The 15,670-nt window shown below is 41.2% G+C and overlaps 1 protein-coding gene across 4 annotated transcripts in view; it reads right to left on the reverse strand.

The window, feature by feature from the left end:
* Nucleotides 1-15,670, reverse strand: part of LOC140478886 (endothelin-converting enzyme 2-like) — a 192,450-nt gene that overhangs the window by 59,808 nt on the left and 116,972 nt on the right. For all 4 annotated transcript variants that reach the window (XM_072572465.1, XM_072572461.1, XM_072572464.1 and 1 more), the window contains exon 5: nt 1,481-1,605. In XM_072572465.1, coding sequence (XP_072428566.1) covers nt 1,481-1,605 — 125 coding nt within the window. The remainder of the gene's footprint in view (nt 1-1,480; nt 1,606-15,670) is intronic.

Consider the following 15,670-nt stretch of genomic DNA (forward strand, 5'->3'; position numbering starts at 1 on the left):
ACCAACACCTCTGAACAGCATTCCACCCAGAATCTGCACCCTTACCCTCTAACCCCACACTTACCATAGCTAATTCACTTACTTTGCGCACATCTTTGGACTATGGAGGTTGAAGCACCCAGAAACCCAAGCAATCACAGGCAGAATATCTGTGTGGAGTTTGCAGAGTCACTCAAATCTGGAATCAAACCCAGGTCCCTAGCAATGTGAAGCAGCACTGCTGATCATTGAGCCACAGTGCCACCTTTCATTTGATGTCTGTTTAAATAACAACATATCTTATTTTGAGTCTAAAGGAACACAGTGCCATGTACAGCATGTAAATGCAATCTACTAGTCACCTGCTAAAACGCAGATAAAGAGTACTTACAAACTGGTCAATTGAGAGGCAACCAATTTTTGTTGCTCCAGTATTTCTAAATAATTCCAAACTTTGTGTATTACAAATAATTACGTATTTCTTTATGCTTTTGTTAAGTCAGAAAAAATCTAAATTTACTTTTGAGTTAATGTATTTTTTTGTAAATAAACTGCTTGCTTGTCCTGCCATTAAGTCCCACCCTGTCTTTAATTTACTGGCTGACTTAGTGTAACTCATCAGCTCACATAGTGGTGTTAATAGGCTGGATATCCACCTCAATTTTACCTTAAAGTAAGATAAACATTCAATGCAAAAACTAGCAACTATTCCACAGGTCCATAGTCACTGGGAATACCCAATCTAGTTCTATCCTTACAATTAAGTATGATCTATGGTTCTCAGTAACCTACTAAAATTAAACACATGACGTTCAGTCAAAAGAGATATTTCAAACCACGTGGTGTGATTTTTATTAGATGTACCTAAGACAAGGAACAACTCTCTTATTTTAATAAAAACAAACTGCAGGAGAAACTCGACAGGTCTATCAGCATCGGCAAAGAGAAGAAAGTTAATGTTTTGAGTCCCATATGACATTTCCTTCACTTTCTGAAAAAGTCATATCCAACCTGAAACATTAATTTTGTTTCTCTCGCTACAGGTGCTGCCAGAGCAGCTAAGTTTCTCAAGAATTTTTTTTTTAACTTCAGATTTTCAGTGTTTTGCTTTTACTCTCCTATTGTACCCAATTGCTTTGGGTGATCATTAACAAACCCAAATTCCCTCTTTGTCAGTGTGTCCAGAATGTAGCTGAAAGGTTTTAAGCATTTACGATTTTACTTTAATTGAACACGAACAGCACTTTATGAGTTATATAAAATCCTTTCTATGTAAAAAAAACAATCAAAATCATGAACCACAATTCAATGAAATAAAAGCATAGAGCTCACTTCAGGATTTATCACAGTCAGATGAATGGAAAGGTTACACCACCTTCAAACCTGTCAAAATTTAATCAATTCATCTAAAACTGTACTTTAAAATTTTAAGTTGATTCTGCATATGAAGCTTTAACAGAAACTAAAAAAAACCTAATATTTATGATCTTTTAAGACTTACCTTATTAATGAGATCAATCAAAGGCTGTGCACCAAGTTCTTCAATTCTTTGCTCATTCAAGCAGGAAAGATAATAACGTTGAGCTTTCCGCTCTGCCTCACTGCTAGAATTAAAGGTGGAGTTTTCTGTAAAAGATAGAAGGAATTGTCATCAATCTAAAAGAATGGGCATATAAATTGGTATGGATACATCCACTCAGAGGATTAGTCCCCTGAAAATCAGCTAATTTTTTTTTAGAAACAGTAGTTCAAAGCTTGAAAAAGAAATCTAAAATATGAATGCCAAGTGTGTAACAATTTGACATACCATTAAAAGTAAGACTACAGCAATTTTGGTCATCTTCACAGAATTATTTCCCAAAACAGATTTATTTAGTGCACTTTAATATTCAGATAGCCTCGATACATTTTTAAACTCCAATTACAGATGAGCATGTCCCCATCATAAAGCTACCAATAAAAATATAAAGGTCCAGCAAAGTGCAGTATAGGAAAGAATGTGAAGTGAAATTCAATTGTTTCAGTCCAAACACACATGCATAAAATCAGTAAGGGTCACAAATAGTAGACAGGAGCCAGAGATACCCAGGTTTATAGGACAAAGATCATAACTAGTATTTAAGTTTTGCAGGTAACAAAGTCACAGTGACCTCACTAAGAGCAACAAGTGAAAAGATCATGCATGACCAAAAAAAGGCAAGTTATTTGTGTCAACTACACCTGAAAACAAGGAACTATTAAACAATCACTATTTTAAAAAAATCAAAGCCCTTAGCATTTTTGCCTCAGACTCTTTGCAATGTTAAGAAATATGTCAAAAACAATATCTCTCAATGTGTGATTCTTCAAGTACTTTTGTAACATAGGACATTCATCACCAGAGAAAATACCACACCATAGTTATCGCAAAGATTAAAGCTTGTAAATGTATTCTTCCCAGGAGTACTTGTTACAGCTACATCTTAAAATATTCATGATGGAGAAAGTAAACAATTTTAAGATTAGCTCAGTAGGTGGCTAAAGAAGCAGCTTCACTTATCTAAAAGCCCCTAGCTAAAGCAAGCTATATTTGAAAGACAGAAACATCTATCTTGAATTCTTGAATTGTATGATGGCAAGAGTGTTCTACAAGATTCCTGAGAGAGTAGAGAAAGTGCAAACTGAAAACACACCCACAGAAAGAAGCATACATTTGCCTGTAGAAATCAAAGCTGCAACAGGCTGCATTACATAGAGGAGCAGATGAATTCTGAAGTCCTAGAAGCTCAGCATTTAGAGCAAGCAACAACCATGGGTTTATAAAATTCAAAACTGTGTAATGTATTCCTCCAAATCTCGATATTTAAGCTGCAGCCTCTCCCTTATACCCCCAGAGTCAACTACTTTTCAGCAGTTCATTTCATCTGGATATTATTCATTCCAAAGTATGAATATAAAGTTGGAGGTGATGTGTCATGTTTTTATTGACAATAATGAGAGTTTAAATTTTTTTTGTCTCCATGAAATGTAGAAACTAGGAACAGGAATAGACCATTTACCCCTTCAAGTCTGTTCTGTCATTCAGTTTGATCAATATTGATCATCAACCTCAATTCCACATTCCTGTGTTTTCCTGATATCCCTCAATGCCTTTAAAATCTAAAAACGTTATCTATCCCTGTCTTTAATATATTCACTGACTTGGCCCCCACAGCCTTCTGTGGTAGAAAATTTCACAGGTTCACTACCACCTCAGCTGAGTCCTGAATGGACTATTCCGCATCCTAAGACTGTATCCTCTAGATGTCTAGACTCTCCTGCCAAGGAAACCATCTTCCCTGCATTTAATCTGTCCAGCCCTGTTAGAATTTCATATATTTCAATCAGATCACCTCTAGAATATGCAGGCCCATAAAGCTATCTCTCCTCAAAGGACAATCCTGCCATCCTCACTGGCTGGATTTGAGGAAGGGTCACCAGACCCAAAATATTAACTCTGATTTCTCGTCGTTGACGTTGCCAGACCTGCTGAACTTTTCCAGCAATTTGTTTTTATTGTTATTGGTTTGTTTTCACTCAAACATCAAAAAGATAAAGGGCAACCTGATAAAAGTTTACAAAATCATGAGAAGCATGGATCAAATGGAGAATCAGAGTCTTTATCCCAGTGTGGAAATATAAATTTCTAGGGAACACTGATTTAAGATAAAAGGGGATAAGTTCAAAGGAGATGTGAATGGCAAGTTTTTTTATACAGAGTGTGGTAAGTGCCTATAATGTGATGCCAGAGGAGGTGGATACATTAGCAACATTTGAAAGACATCTTGACAGATATGTGAATACACAGGGAAGAGAAGGATATCAACTACAAGGAGGCAAAAGATTCTTAATTTTAGAATGACATCATGCGTTGGTGCAGTCTTGGTGGGCTGAAGGGCCTGTTCCTGTGCTGTATTGTTCTCTGCTTGATATGAAGCTGCTTGTGTATCTTACATTATCCAGACCATTCAGCATTACGGCTTCAATATTATGTCCTGTTCCAATTGTAGCATCAAAAGACTGCCTGTAACTTTAAAAAAATCCTTTCTGTTTCTGATTCCCTGGATTCCACATCCACATGGTGGCTACTTCTATATTAAAACACACTGTTGCACTGCAAAGCCTTGGAATATTTCTTTCATGACTGCCTGAATTCTATCTGCAAGCACAGAGAAGCCAATTACTATTGCATCATGAAGCATCAATATCAATGTTTCAAAATCATCAGTGGAAGCATTCCTGAGAGATGCTCTGATTGTGCTCATTATCCAACTGCCTTCAGGCTCTCTTGCTGATGCCAGTGACATTGCCAGTTATGTAATGTCAGTGCACAAAGACTCGTTGGATAACAGAATCTACAAACATACAGATTGCAGTCTGCAGTATGGCATGAAGAAAGAAAGTAGCTGACTTACTGAATAGCTGAATTGAAACTGGAATCAAAAACTAAAACATCACGGTCAAGAGTAAAGTTATGTATTTATCCAGTGACTGCCAATTCTTCTTCAACTTTCACTTCTGCCAGGTCCACATTTATGTAAGGTGACTCACTTTGCACTTCCATGTAAATTTTGGGAACTCTGAGAGGACTGGTGCCAGCTTCATTTGGGGATTATGTTAAGTACTGTAGTGAGATTTGTTGCTGAACGAACTCTTGAGGCTGGTATCCCATCACCAAGTCACCCTTTATTTACAGATGGAGAATCCTTGACACTGATCCAGCTCCCTCCAGGCCAGGTCTCAGAATAAACAGGATTGGACAAGCATATGGACGTACGTGGAATAGTGTAGGTTAGATGGGCTTCAGATTGGTATGACTGGTCGGCACAACATTGAGGGCCAAAGGGCCTGTACTGCGCTTTAATATTCTATGTTCTCTTTCTGACATTCCTGTTCTTATATTGAAGCTGTTAATCTGATCCAATCTGGGAACTCATATTCTGTGAAGTCCATCTGGCCAACCTTGTTACAATCACCACAGGTTGCTAGTTGCTTCCTGGGTTATGTTATATCAGTAACAAGAGGATGGCACAAGGAACGTATTTGTTGTTGTTATGTAGACTGTACAATTATTGAAAAAAAATGTGTGGCACAGTCTTTGCCTTATAATTGCTCAAATACATTAGAAGAGAAACTTCGCAATTATAATAGTTCTAAATTGAAAGCATGAATCTATTTTTAATTTATGCATTATCCATGCCATTCACAGCAAGAAAACTTAATAAGAACATCTTCTAAGTGGATAAGAGATCTGTATTGCTATGAACCTAAAACTTCTGTATGCGTTACAGTTTAGGTAGATGATTTTGGTAGGGGGATAAAAATGCTTTAAATGAGTGATTATTTTGGGCAATGTAACTCACTAATAGTAAAGTCTCATAGAGAAGAGCTCAAAAACTTATGTGTCATTAAGTTCAACACATTCATTCATAATCCTGCCATAATTTCTCTTTCCATTGCACATCAAGGCAGACATTCATAAGAATCCCCTAACCCGAGTTCCAAACCCTCTCATTTCTTTAGTTTCTCTTTTATCTTTGCCCATCCTATCCTTAATTATTATTTTACAGAATATGAGTGGTACTTGGAAGGACAACATTTCTTGTTCTTGAGAAGATGACAGTGAGCCACAGGAGTACATGCACACTGCATTAGGAAGAGAGATCCATTTTATAATACAGCAACACAAAGAAAGGCAAATAAGGTTCCAAGTAAGGATGGTGTTTAGCTTGGAGAGGACCTTGCAATTGGGAGTGCTCTTACACGTCTGCTATATTTGTCCTTCTGGATATTAGGAGTTGCAGGTTTGGAAAGTCAAAGAAATCTGCTGCTACAGTCCACCAGTAGTGGAGGGAGCAAGTGTTTAAGGTGGTGGGTAGAATGCCGATGAGCTGCACTGTTTTGACCTGGATGGTGTCATACTTCAAAAGTATTAATGGAACTGTACTTATCCAGGTGAGTATGTAGTATTCCATCACGTTCCTGACTTGTGCCTCCCTATCCTCTCCAAAGTCCTTGATTGATCCAAGGTTGAAGACCACCAATTCAGAAACTGCTGTTTTTATGACATTTATAATCGATAACCTCTGGCTGGTCTCTCATACTAGATTCTCCATAAACTTTAATACAATTTGGCTGTCCATATCCAAACTCTCAAAATCCTACAAAAGTGCTCTGCCTATCTCATTCATGTTCCAGTTTTCCAACATCTCAAATATAAAACTCTAATCCTTGTTTCAAATCCTTTGGTTGTCTCAGTTCCCCCTATGGTTATGATCTTCTCCACTTGTACAATGCTCTGAGAGCTTTGTACTCCTTCTACATTGCTATATGCATTCCTAATTAATTTTACCCAAAGGTCTATGGGCATGTTATCTGTAATTTAGGCCCAAAGTTCTGGAATTCTCTTCTTAAACCTCTCTCTCCTCCTAGGAACATAGGACACAGGAACAGAAGTTGGCAAATTGGGCCTTGACGTCAGATTTACCATTCGATAAGATTATGCCTGATCAGATTGTGGTCCCAACTCCACTGTCCTGTCTGACTTCTGCAACTCTCAACTCCTTTTATTTTTAAATTTTTATTAGCAATTTTTTTTAACTTTACAAACATATGAAGTTATTGGAAAAAACAATCAATCACAAATATCAGTATAATAAAAAGAAAAAAAACACAAATTACTACTATTATCTACTAACTACTAACCTACTCTATAATACAAAGCAAACCCTAACACTGTGCAAAGCAACACCAAAAAAAGAAAGAAAAGCAAAAAAAACAAAAAAAACACAAAATACAGAACACCTATGCTCGGCGCAAGGCTCCCAAACAAAGGAACAATAGACAACAGACAATAGGTGTAGGAGTAGGCCATTCTGCCCTCCGAGCCTGCACCACCATTCAATATGATCATTGCTGATCATCCTTAATCAGTATCCTGCTCCTGCCTTATCTCCATAACCCTTGATTCCACTATCCTTGAGAGCTCTATCCAACTCTTTCTGAAATGAATCCAGAGACTGGGCCTCCACTGCCCTCTGGGGTAGACCATTCCACACAGGCACCACTCTCTGGGTGAAGAAGTTTCTCATCTCTGTCCTAAATGGTCTACCCCGTATTTTTAAGCTGTGTCCTCTGGTTCGGCACTCACCCATCAGCGGAAATATATTTCCTGCCTCCAGAGTGTCCAATCCTTTAGTAATCTTATATGTCTCAATCAGATCCCCTCTCAGTCTTCGAAACTCAAGGGTATACAAGCCCAGTCGCTCCAGTCTTTCAGTGTACGGTAGTCCTGCCATTCCAGGAATTGACCTCGTGAACCTACGCTGCACTCCCTCAATAGCCAGAATGTCTTTCCTCAAATTTGGAGACCAGAACTGCACACAGTACTCCAGGTGTGGTCTTACCAAGGCCCTGTACAGCTGCAGAAGAACCTCTTTGCTTCTATACTCAATCCCTCTTGTTATGAAGGCCAGCATGCTATTAGCCTTCTTCACTACTTGCTGTACCTGCATGCTTACCTTCATTGATTGGTGCACAAGAACACCCAGATCTCTTTGTACTGCCCCTTTACCTAAATTGATTACATTTAGGTCGTAATCTGCCTTCCTGTCCTTGCCACCAAAGTGGATAACCATACATTTATCCACATTAAACTGCATCTGCCATGCATCTGACCACTCACCTAACCTGTCCAGGTCACCCTGTAATCACCTAACATCCTCCTCACATTTCACCCTGCCACCCAGCTTAGTATCATCAGCAAATTTGCTAATGTTATCACTAATACCATCTTCTAAATCATTAACATATATTGTAAATAGCGGGGGTCCCAGCACTGATTCCTGCGGTACCCCACTGGTCACTGCTTGCTATTCCAAAATGGAGCCGTTTAGCACTACTCTTTGTTTCCTATCAGCCAACCAACTTTCAATCCAAGTTATTACTTTGCCCCCAATACCATGCGCCCTAATTTTTCTCACTAACCTCCTATTTGGAACTTTATCAAAAGCTTTCTGCAAGTCCACGTACACTACATCTACTGGATCTCCCTCGTCCATCTTCAGAGTTACATCCTCAAAAAATTCCAGAAGATTAGTCAAGCATGATTTCCCCTTCATAAATCCATGCTGACTCTGACCCATCCTGTTACTACTATCCAGATGTGTTGTAATTTCATCCTTTATAATAGATTCCAGCATCTTTCCCACCACTGAGGTCAGACTAACTGGTTTATCATTTCCTGCTTTCTCTCTCCCACCTTTTTTAAAAGGTGGTACAACATTAGTTACCCTCCAATGCGCAGGAACTAATCCCGAATCTATCGAACTCTGGAAAATAATCACCAACGCATCCATGATTTCTTGAGCCACCTCCTTCAGTACCCTGGGATGTAGACCATCAGGCCCCGGGGACTTATCAACCTTCAGACCTAACAGTCTCTCCAACACCAATTCCTGGCAAATATAAATTCCCTTAAGTGCAGGTCCTTCAGCCACTGTTACCTCAGGGAGATTGCTTGTGTCTTCCCCAGTGAACATAGATCTGAAGTAACAATTCAATTCTTCTATCATTTCTTTGCTCCCCGTAATATATTCCCCTGTTTCTGTCTTCAAGGGCCCAATTTTAGTCTTAACCATTTTTTTGCCTTTCACATACCTAAATAAGCTTTTACTATCCTCCTTTATATTTTTGGCCAGTTTACCTTGGTACCTCATTTTTTCTCTGCGTATTTCCTTCTTAGTAATCCTCTATTGTTCTTTAAAAGCTTCCCAGTCCTCTGTTTTCCTACTTATCTTTGCTATGTTATACATTTTCTCTTTTAACTTTATATTTTTCTTAACTTCCCTCATCAGCCACGGCCACCCATGCCTCCTCCTAGGATCTTTCTTTCTTCCTTTTTGGAATGAACTGATCCTGCATCTTCTGCATGATACACAGAAATATCCTCCATTGTTCCTCCATTATCACCCCTGCTAAGGTATTGCACCATTGAACTTTGGCCAGCTCCTCCCTCATAGCTCCATAGTTCTCTTTATTCAATAGAAATATTGTCACTTCCGATTGTACCCTCTCCCTCTCAAATTGCAGATTGAAGCTTCTTGTATTATGGTCACTACTTCCCACTGGCTCCTTCACTTCGAGATCCCTGATCAATTCTGGTTCGTTGCACAATACCAGATCTAGTATTGCCTTCCCCCGGTAGGCTCCAGCACCAGCTGTTCTAAGAATCCATTTCGGAGGCATTACACAAAGTCTCTTTCTTGAGGTCCAATACCATCCTGATTCTCCCAGTCCACCTGAATGTTGAAATCCCCATAACAACTGTAGTAACATCTTTGCGACAGGCCAGTTTCAGCTCCTGATTCAACTTACATTCAGACTACTGTTTGGGGGCCTGTAGATAACTCCTAAGAGGGTCTTTTTACCCTTAGAATTTCTCAGCTCTATCCACACTGACTCTACATTCCCTGATTCTAGGTACCCCCAAGCAAGGGACTAAATATCATCCCTTACCAACATGGCCACCCCACCCCCTCTGCCCGTCAGTCTGTCCTTACGAAAGCACATGTAGCCTTGAATATTCACTTCCCGGGCCCTGTCCACTTGAAGCCATGTCTCAATTGTCCCCACAATATCATATCTGCAAATTTCCATTGTATACATACCCGTGTTAACTTGGGAGACTCCCTCCAGGGCCCAGGGCTTGACAAATCTAATCATCCTGGTTAAACAAACGCCCCAGTTAAGATATCTGATAAATCTATATCCAAATAACTCAAGTAGGGCTGCCATGTCTTATAAAAATTGTCTGTTGTGTGGTGCACCATGTTTGTGAAAAAGTCCAAGGGAATGTGCTCCATAATTAATTTCTGCCATTCCAGCAAGCCCGGGTTCTCAGACACCCAATTCATCAGAATATTCTTCCGTGCACAGGTGTGCAAGAATACTGAATAGTTTCTTCCCATGCTCATTTAAAAATGGTAAATTTGGTAGACCTAAGAGGAGAGTTATCGAGTCTACTTTGACTTCAGTCCTCAATACCCTCCCTATCTCTCCCACCACAGCACTCCAATAAACACGAAGCCTGTTGCATGTCCAGAAGCAATGGGTAAGAGTACCTACACTTATTTTACATTTGGGACACACTGAAGATGCCCCTTTTTTAAACTTCACCAGACGGTCAGGTGCCAGATGAGCCTTGTGCAGAACTTTTAACTGCGTAGTGCATGTCCTGTTACAGATTGAAATCTTTCGAGTATTCTCCCACATGTTCTCCCATGTTTCAGAAGAGATCTTCACTCCCAGCTCCTGCTCCCAGTCCTCACATAACTGGTTAATATCCTGCCAGGCCCTGACACCCAGCAGGCGATAGAAGGCACTAACCGAAAGGGTGCTTGTGGAACGTAGCAACATCCTCTCTGTATCGGGCCTATAGGGCTTAATGAGAAGCTTAGTCTTATTCTGGATGAAATCCCTAACCTGAAAAAAGCGGAAAAGGTCTCCGCTGGGCAACCCATATTTGCAGCTCAGTTGCTCAAAAGACATCATAACCTTCCCCTCAAAGAAGTCTCCCAAACTAGAAACTCCTCTCACTGCCCATAGTTTGAACCCTGAGTCCATCTTCCCTGGTCGGAGCCCTGGCATGCCAACTATAGGTGTAAGTGGCAATGTCTTGGATAAACAACCCTCACTCTGATGCATCACCCTCCATGCCTTGACTGTACTAATGACAATGGGGTTCCGGCAGTGGTCCATAACTGTCCTCATGTTATCCATGAACAATAGGTTAATAAGAGGGCACTTTGCTTGGGAGGCCTCAATATCCGGCCATATTGAGTTTGGATCATTACCTATCCAATTGCAGACAAAGGACAGCAGGGAACTCAATTGATCCTTCTGATGTCTGGGAAATCAACTCCTCCACCTCCTTGAGGCAACTGCAATTTAGTAAGTTTGATGAGGGGCCCACCCACGATGCCTGACAAAGGAACCAAACCACCCCATAAGCTTCCGCAGCGTTGACCTGGGAAACATTATAGGGAGCATATGCATGGGATAAAAAAACGAGGAAGAACATTCATCTTAATGAGAGATATTCGGCCCAGCCATGAAATTGGAAGAGCCTCCCATCTCTGGAGATCTCGCCTAATATTGTCAAGTAAATGAGCAAAGTTAGTCCGAAATAACAGATCAAACTTGGGGGTAATAAAAATGCCTAGGTATCAGACCCGTGCCCGTGACCACTTAAAAGGGAACTTAGGGCCACCTTCAACTTCTGACACATCCTTAAGGTTCCCCAAAGGCATAGGCTCCGATTTTGCAAAGTTAATCTCATATTCTGAAATAGCCCCAAATGACTTGATACATTGTATCAAATGGGGTACGGAGGTGATCGGGTTCGATAAAAACAGAAGGACATTGTCCGCATACAGTGTAATCTTGTGTGCCCTCGATCCCACTTCCGGAGTGGTTATGTGGATGTTCTGACGAATCACCTCTGCCAACGGCTCTATCACCAACATAAGCAACAATGGTGAGAGGGGACAGCCTTACTGACTACCCCTACCTATTGTAAAATTCCCAGACTTCACCCAGTTGGTGATGACAGCGGCCACAGGGTGGCGATATAAACCTCCACCCACCTAGCAAAGACTCCACCCAACCCAAACTGTTCTAAGACATAAAAAAAATACGGCCATTCCACCCAGTAAAATGCTTTCTCTGCATCTAAGGAAATCACCAACCCTTGAATCGATCGTTGCTGACAAACTTGGACCACATTCAGCAACCTTCTAATATTATTAGAGGACCTACGGCTCCGTATAAAGCCTGTCTGGTCCTCTTTAATAATGTGGGACAACACCAGGATCTTGGACAGAATCTTGAACTCTGAATTTAATAGAGAGATGGGCCTGTATGAGGCACAATCCTCAGGAACCTTCCCCTTCTTAAGAATTAAGGAAATATTAGCTTCTCTCAAAGATGGTGGTAGGCGTCCATGCATAAAGGAGTGATTGTATATCTCCAACATTGGCCCTGACAGAATCCCTATAAACTCCTGATAAAACTCACCCGGAAGACCATCAGGGCCAGGCACTTTCCCACTCTGAAGTTGCCTAGCTGCCTCCTCTATGTCCTGAACTGTCAAGGGGGTATTAAGGAGAGAGGTCTGTTCCAAGGTTACCCCTGGGAGGTCCAGGTTCTTAAAAAAGGTCTGAATTTTAGCACTCCTGTCTTCGCAACCTTCAGACCGAGACAATTCAGAGTAAAAGCTCCGAAAAGTCTAATTCATCTTTTTAGCATCGTTTGTAAGGACCCCTGCGCTGTCTCTGATTGCAGTAATGGATTGGGGAGCATGCTTTTTCCTAGTCAGGTATGCTAAATACTTCCCAAGCCTATCTCCATATTCGAACAGCTTCTGTCTAGCAAAAGCAAGTTCTTTCTTTGCGTTTTGTGTCAGTATTGAATTCAAGGCAGCCCAAAGGGCTGTGATCCGCTGTAACTTAGTCACCGAAGGCCGCGCAAAATGTGCTGCCTCCGCGGCTTTCAACTGTATCTCAAGTAGACGCTGCTGTTCCTCCTTCTGTCATTTCCAGCTATCCGAGTAGGAAATAGCTAATCCCTAACAAAGGTCTTAGCAGTGTCTCAAAGCATGGACGGACTACTAGCCGTGCCTGAGTTGATAGTCAAGAATTCCTGAAATTCCTTCAAAAAATATTCCACAAATTTGGAATCCTTAAGGAGAAAGGGGTCCAAACATCAGTGCTACAAACCTAGCCCTTCACTCTTGGCCTTAACCTCCAAATATACTGCCGCATGATCAGAGATAGCTATATTCCCAATTTTACAACCCATAATCGAATCCAGAAGGGCCAAGGGACCCAGAAAGAGGTCAATCCTTGTGTGACATTTATGTGGGTTTGAAAGAAAGGTGAAGTCCCTGCCGGTAGGGTGAAGACATCTCCAAATATCCACCAGCCCCAACTCCTCGTAAAAGTTAACCACCTGCTTGGACTGCGAAGAAATAGTTGGGGGCCCACAAGGCAACCTGCCCACTGTCTGATCCAAAAGACAATTAAAATTCCACCCCCTATAATAATGTGCCATATTCCAAAAGCACTCTTACTTAGAGAAAGCACTAATAAAAAATTTGAGGGGATGCGCCGGAGGACAGTAGACATTTAAAATGCCATATTCCTCCCCATGTATCAGGGCTTTAAGTATCACAAACCATCCCTGCTCATCTTTCACCTGCTCTAATAATGTGAACGGAAGATTTTTCTGGATAAGTACCGCCACTCCCCTACTTTTAGTAGTAAAGGATGAAAAGAATACCCGTTCATAACCCCCCTGTTGTAATTTTGGGTGTTCCCTATCATCAAGATGGGTTTCCTGCAACAAAGCGATATCAACTCTTTCCCTCTTACAGCTAGAAAGCACTTTTTTCCTTTTAATAGGCGAATGACTTCCTTTAATGTTCCAGGTGCACCATTTGATAAGACACTTAGCCATATCCCCTTTCAGACACCCTTGAACCCCTCAGAGGGAGAACCCTGCTTACAAAGCTCCGAGCATAAGTAAATAAAGACTCATAGAATCGAAAAACTATATATACAAAAACTACTCTATCATAACTAGAAACAACTATTACTACCAAAAAACTACAAAGAAAACCAACTATAGAACCTTGAATGGAAGACTCTAGCCCCTGCCCTTAGGGGGCACTCACCCTGCCCATCCTCTCTTTCACAGCTCCTTCAAAGCTGGACTGTGCCCCAGCCTTAGGCCAGAAAGAAAAACAAGGAGATGATCCTTAAATCAAAAGACAAAGTCAGGATGAGCACTCCACCCATCCCTGGCTTCGTGACACCCCTACTCATGACTAAAAGAGAAGCAGAACAAACAAAAAAAAAGGGAGAGAGAGACAACAAAGAACATCCACAAAATTTCCCATCACAAAACCCAGTTATTAAAAAAAAGGAACAACTTATTCAAAGTCTTTTCCCCCCTTTCCAAAAAGGAAATTATTAGGGAGAAAGAAAGGAATAGAAAAAGGAAGGGAAAACATGGGGGAAAAGAGAACAAACATTAACCACATTCTTCAGGCCAATCCATCTATTTTAAAGCGTCCACAAAGTTTTTAGCCTTATCCGTTGAGTCAAATGTATAAACTGAGTCCTCAAGGCTGAAACGAAGTACTGCGGGGGATCTCATGGAGTACTGGATGCCCAGGTTCCTCAGCCACTTTTTAACTTTATCGAAGGACTTCCTCTTTCGGATTACAGCTGCTGAAAAACCTGGAAAAACATGATTTTTGACCCCTTGTACAGCAGTGCCTGCGGATCTTTTCCCAGGGATCTGGAAGCGTCTATGACTTTTTGCTTGTCCTTATATGAATGGAAGTGCACTAGGACCGGGTGGGGATGCTGCACTGGCCCTGACCTGCGCACTGTAACCTGATAAGCCCTTTCAATCTGAAGCCTGCAGGACTCGATGTGAAGGCCCAAAAACTTAGGCAGCCAGTTTTCAAATAAACTGACTGGCTGCTCACCTTCCTCACCTTCAGGGAGCCCAACAATTCGGAGATTTATCCTCCGACCTCGATTTTCGAGGTCGTCAATATGGTTTCGCAAGGCCCACACCTCTCACTCCAGCACTTGGATCCGACTGGATGAGGACTCCATCGCAGCTTCCAAGGCCTTAGTTCAACCCTCCACCTCCTCCAGCCTCTCCCCGAGGCCCTGGATCTCCTGCTCCTGCTTTTGCAGCATAGATGCAATAGCTTGCACCTGAGCACGAATCTCCCCACGGATTTCCTCAATTGCAGCCGCAACTTTCAAGGTAAGTCTCTCCATCGCCGCAGCCAATTCCTGTGAGTCTGTCAGGTCCTGGGGTGGGGGTTCAGGAAAGGCTGCTGCTGCTGCAGTCTCTGGTGTGGTAGGTGCTGGAGGGGAGTGTCCTCCCTGCTGCAGTTTGCTTGCTCCTTTTCCCTTTGGCATCCTTCCCCCTCCCAAATATTAACAAATATGTGTTCTGCAAGGTTTTAAACTAATATTTCCACCATATAAGTTGGCCAGGGATGACAAAAAACACTGGTATGCCTTGGCTGTTAGGCAAGCTATCCACAGCAGTCCTACAGAATCGCCACCATCTTGCCAAGTCCCATTCTCAACTCCTTTAGCAGTTCAAGAAATATCCAACACTGTTTTGAATAAATTCAATAACCTGTCTGCAGTAGTGCCTGGGGAAGAACAAACGACAACCAACAACCTTCAGAGAAATAAAAATTATCATCTTAGTTTTAAAGGGATTCAAGCTTTTTTTTAGTTAATTAAAGCCTTTAAGCTCTTCCTTCGAGTGCACCTCTTTGAACAAGATTTTCATCACGTCTTTTAATAGCTCTTTCTAGGCTCAGTATCAAAAATATGTCTGATTATACTTGCCACATTGAAGGTGCTACGTAAACGAACATAGTTGTCTTATGCGTAGCTTCTCAGAACTAAAATATCTTATGGTAATGCTCAGGAACTGGCTGAATACATTACAATTGTCAAATGTCCAACTTTAATCTTTTAGAATACGAATTTCTGCTCTTTAGGACCTACAAGTTCTCATTTCTCAATCACTTCCATTTGGATTGTTTTTCTTATGCATTATTGACTCAAGGCAC

The sequence above is a fragment of the Chiloscyllium punctatum genome, chromosome 6 (assembly GCF_047496795.1).
Source record: "Chiloscyllium punctatum isolate Juve2018m chromosome 6, sChiPun1.3, whole genome shotgun sequence".
Lineage (NCBI taxonomy): Eukaryota > Metazoa > Chordata > Chondrichthyes > Orectolobiformes > Hemiscylliidae > Chiloscyllium > Chiloscyllium punctatum.